The sequence below is a fragment of the Apis dorsata genome, unplaced genomic scaffold (assembly GCF_000469605.1).
Source record: "Apis dorsata unplaced genomic scaffold, Apis dorsata 1.3 scaffold_27, whole genome shotgun sequence".
In the NCBI taxonomy this organism is placed as follows: domain Eukaryota; kingdom Metazoa; phylum Arthropoda; class Insecta; order Hymenoptera; family Apidae; genus Apis; species Apis dorsata.
Window position 1 is genome coordinate 886,926 of NW_006263329.1, and position 5,365 is coordinate 892,290.

At 29.9% G+C, this 5,365-nt stretch overlaps 1 protein-coding gene across 4 annotated transcripts in view; it reads left to right on the top strand.

Moving 5' to 3' along the window:
- Positions 1–5,365, top strand: part of LOC102675671 (protein FAM49B) — a 26,543-nt gene that overhangs the window by 17,163 nt on the left and 4,015 nt on the right. For 2 of the 4 annotated variants that reach the window (XM_031510439.1, XM_006607992.2), the window contains exons 2-3: positions 3,585–3,719; positions 3,900–4,124. In XM_031510439.1, coding sequence (XP_031366299.1) covers positions 3,585–3,719; positions 3,900–4,124 — 360 coding nt within the window. Of the gene's footprint in view, positions 1–402; positions 576–2,366; positions 2,667–3,584; positions 3,720–3,899; positions 4,125–5,365 lie in introns of those variants that run through there. The other 2 variants (XM_006607991.2, XM_006607993.2) reach the window with 2 other exon arrangements.

The window sequence follows — 5,365 nt, forward strand, 5'->3', positions numbered from 1 at the left end:
CTACAACAATTACCCGCAATTTACTTCAGTTCGAAACTTTTTCAAACCATTTCTCATTAATTTAAACTCGCTTACATGCAATGTAAACTTTTCACAAAAAATCCAGAATCCTTTATTATAAAACAATCCTACCCAAGACATTATAATTATTCAAAACCCAATGTATTTCTATAATCAAATATTTTCGAATCTATCTGAAAATAATTCTTACAAAAATTTTTTCGAATCTAAATCAATAATCCTCTCGATCTTTCGAACAAAGGAAAATTTCGAAATTCTAAGCGACAATAAATGGTGGTAGCAGCGTCACCTTGAGGTCGAACCGGTGAACTAACCCCCCATTGATTTTTCGCGCGAACGTCACGCCGCCACTGTCGTTTACCAAATAAGGAAAGGGCTCGAACCGCGCCACTATACAACGCAACCCCTTACGATCAGCAACATGGCCGTCCGTTGAATGACAGTTGTTGCACTCGGTTCGTGTATACTTGTTGACCATCCTCGGCCTTTGACGTGCACCTGTCAGCGTCATGTATTCGCGTTCTCGAATGCGACCACGCCGACTCTTCTTCACGGTGAGTTCTCAAGAGAAAACTCTCTCTTCTCAACGTTTAAATAAAATTATCCTTCGTGCTATTAGATCCGCGTATCCTGTCTTCGTCCTTCACGATTTTTCTTATCATTCAATTTAATTCCATTTTATTCGTTTACTTTTTTCCTTTTCGATCGATTTACAAACTTTTTCTTTAATCGTGGGTGAATTATTCTTCTGTGATTTCAATTTTAAAACGCGAATAGCATGCGAAGTGATTCGTTAAATGCGATATCTGAGAAACGGTTTGGAACGGTTTGTTTGTATTTGATTGATCGTGAAGGAATCACGCTGTTTGGAATCGTAACGAGGGAAGCGATGATTATTGTGCCGTGCCACTGTGGTAATATTTTCCCGATTCCGGATACGCTTCTGTGTTAAATCGTCCGCGGAATTTTCAACGTAAACATTTATCCTCGTGCGGGATCAAGTTATTTTCGATTGCATTTAATATTCGATGAGATAAAAAAGCGATCGATGATAGATATGTCTGGAAAAGAGATATCAGTTACGATGGAGTATTTTTAAAGATTTCATTCAAGATAATTGGCTGGTTGGTGAATCTGAGCGATTTAACGTGATGTTACGAGACTTTCGCGAAAGGGACACACAATTTTCTGCTAAAAATAACGGAGACATTCGCCGGTACATTGGAATCCCTTGGTGCACAATTTTAGATCTAGCAAACTCGATCGTCTGTCCCCTCACGTGTGTGACAAGCTTTCACTCGAGCTCTTCTCATCGTCAAAATTTTATCGTTTCTACATATCGTCGATTACGACCACTTTACGCGATAAAAGGAGATTTTTTTAAATTTATTTTCGGCAATAAAACGATTTGATACGATTGCATTTCGCGAGTGAAACGAAACTAATTGCTTTTTACAACGAAAGTTGATAACGTCTCTTTATATCACGGAAAACTAGTTTCGTTGGTAATTTAAAATTGTCTTTATCTAGCTGCTCGTTTCTAATTGCTTTTCATTTAAACGTAGAGTTTCTATTCAGATACCGATAGAATAAAATTTTCTGGTTTTATTGGCGATAATTTCTGGATGTTAAAATGTACTTTTTATTTCACACATTAAACGCAAATTCATTAATTGTATGATATATGTACAAATTTTTGTACAAATGAGACGTATATTTTATAATATTATTATTATTAATATTATGATAATTTAAATTGATATAATTATTTGGATTAGCAAAAGAAATATTTTTTAATTGAATATTAATACATGACTCATAAGAGTTTGAATTACTTAATTTTAAAATTTATTTCAATTTGCGCGATAGAATGATTAGCACGTAAAAAAAATGAAGTGTAGTAAGATATAACAATTATATAGATTATATAATTATATTAATTTTGTAACTTATTATACTATATTATAGTATCGAAAATTTATTATTTTTTTCTTTTTTCAATTTTTTAATAATCTTACTTGAACAACATCATCGAATCTAACTCAAATCTAACTCATAATTCAAAAAAAAAAAAAAAAAAAAAAAAAAAAAAAAAAAAAAAAAAAAAAAAATAAAAATAAAAATTAAAATTAAAAAGTTCATAAAACTTTCTAGTTAAAATTAGAAAAATTTTCCTAGTAAAAGCATAAAACAAAACGTAAAAAGTAAACTAAATAAATTATCTAAAATATAAACTTACAATTTGCTTTTTTTTTAAAGATTTCTCAAACGAGGGTTGAAAAATGATCAAATATTAGATCATCTTTATACGAGTGAGAGAAGTTCTTAAAATCCCTAAGCGTTTCAGGTGAGATCAGCATAGATTAACTTTATCGGTTGGAATTAACAGAAGGTTCATCCCTTGTTGACGAGTTCGTAGAATTCATTCGCTTTGCGATCCTGACACGCGCGATTTGCCTAATGTGCACGTATACTTACACGTACGTACATTAAACACTACGTGTATGCACGCGTCGTTTGCCTGGAATTAACACTTCGACATGTACAAACGGATCAGTATAGGAATCGAGCCAGAAATTCAAATTCCGCTCTGACTCAGACCAGTTACTACGCAAACTCCGACCAGGCCAACTGTCTCATAGTACGTAAGTACTTCGTACCATTTTTTTTCTCATCGATTTTGGCAATCGTTCGATCATTCTTATATTTTCGTGATGTATTATAATATTTCTCAACGAGTTTTCCGAGTAATATTTTAAAAATATTCTTCAACTTCAAATATTCTTCGAAAAACTTTGATTAGACATTTATTAGATTCGATGTATATCGATTTTCAAGTTATTTTATGTCTTTTTTCTGTTATTTTCTTTTTTTTTTGTTGCGTAATTTATTATTAAAAATAATTTGAAATGTTTAAAGAGAGAATTATAATGAAAGATTATAGTGTTGTGTTTGAAAATTGAGTATTAACTATTTATATTTTAAGATATATTTAATACCATCATTATACGAAAAAAGATAACGAGATGGTGAAATCGTAAAGGAAAACTATGCGCAAATCCTTCTTGAACGTTTAAAGAAATGTAATTCTAATTTCGATTTCGGCAAGGGGTTAAAAAGAGCCGATTAACGCGGATCGATAGATTCTTCGTAAGAAATTAAACTCGTTTTAGTATTCCATAAATTTTATTCTCGTTAAATTTATTCGAGTAATTTCTTTTTTGGTAATCTTTTCTTCTGAATTTAACTGAACAATCTCTGCATTATCCTATAAATTGTATATAATTTAAGAATATAATAGGATAAAAACTTGACAAGTCTATTTATTTACTTTTTCATCATCTAAAAGATTTTTCAATACTTCAAAGTTAGAAAGATGAAAAATTTAACACACTCTAAAATGACAGAGAAATAATTCGAACTTTAAAACTACCCTTCACTAGAAATGAAGATCTATCTCATCCTACGGTTTTCAATTCACTAAATGAATGAAACCAAATAGCGAGTTATTTTATTTTTCCAATTGATTATTAAACTTTGTATTTTTCTCTGTTATAATCTAGATGCCTTTCGTGTTGTAAATAATACTGTGAAAAGAAACCTCAGACCGAAGATGGGCAAGCTTTTGAGCCTTCTGGCTCGAGATGAGTCTACCTGTTGCACGCCTCAAAAGTACGACGTCTTTTTGGATTTCGAAAGTAAGTTGGATGAATACTCGTATATAAATCGTTTCTTTCAATCGTTCTTTGAACTTTTTTCTTCGATTTCTCCCAAGTTTCTGTCACTACAAATGAAACGATGTCGAAATATTGGACGATATTTGTAAGAGAAAACTATTTTTAGGGAATAATAGAGGGTTTCTTATCGAATTTTTTTAGATGCACAACCTTCCGATATAGAACGGGAGACCTTTGAAGCGGTGCAAAGAGTTTTGAAAAATTCAGAATCTATTTTAGAGGAGATTCAATGTTACAAAGGTGCCGGAAAAGAAATCAGGGAGGCGATTTCGGCTCCCACGGAAGAGTGTCAACGAAAAGCTTATCTGACTGTTGCACCTCTAGTCGCCAAGCTGAAAAGATTCTATGAATTTTCATTGGAACTTGGTAAGTTTCAACTTTTGTCATATTTATTTTTTTCTTCTTTCGTTTCAAGTATTGTTTCAAAATTTGTTTATATAATATTTTGTAAAATTCTATTTCTATAAATTTAGAAATTTGACTCTAAATTTTTGATTGATATATCTATTTATTCTTATGCAATAGTAAAAGTGAAGTGAACAAAATTTCATATGAAACGAAGGAAAGAAATATTTAACTTTACAAAGTTTAATGTTTAAAAATTAATAGACGTTCACTCTTCATTTCTCTTATTATTGAGTATTCAAATGATTTCGTCTAGACTATTTGCTTTTAATATTATATAGCTCTAAGGGATATTTTTATTCCGGTTGCATGTTATGCAAAATAAAGGCAATAAATGCATCTGAAGTTTATAAACGGTTGAAAGTTTCGTTCGTGCCAATGCAACGATATTGGATTTCCAATCACCGTGTGTACGGGAATATTCAAGCTACATTCAACCTAAACAATAATCCCCCGCAGTTCGTTGCTCAACCAATATCGGCATTTAAGTTCTTATGCTCTTGTTTGATTTCAGCGAATGACATCGTAATTGAAAGTAAACAAAAAATGTATATTCTTCATGAAAAAAAAGGGGAAAGGTATAATAAATGAAAATTGGAATTTTTCTGCGGAAATAATATAGAACTTGAAGAAAAAAATTATTCGTCTTAACGGACATTAAATATTAAAAATTAATGTTTCATTTTTTTCATTTATTTGACTTTTTGCCAAGTAGTGATTTTTATTAATGAACAATCATCACACATTTAAGCTGATTCTAATAATTTAACAAAGAAATAATTAAAAAAAAAAAATAGCACTGATCTCAAAGTAATTATTTATTGATATATTTATTTAAATATGCAAGAAAAGAAATAATTTAGCTATTTCGTTATTTATGATCTTTAATTTTAATTTGACTATTTAAAGATCATAATTATTCTAACTATTTATAGAAAAAATTATTTCCTTAATTATATTTGTTTTCTGTATAATTTTGAAAGAATATTAAAAAAAAATGTAATTATTTAAAAAGACAAAAGCTAATATTGCAAAACTGTTCTTGCTAAATTATTAGAATGAATCCAAATATCATAAAAATTTACTTATTTATGCAAACTCTCTACGTAAATTAGAAAAATTATTAAATTGAACTAAAAATTAATTGGAAAAGAATTCTTTTATCCGTAAAAATTAAAAAAAAAAAAAAAAAAAAAAAAAAA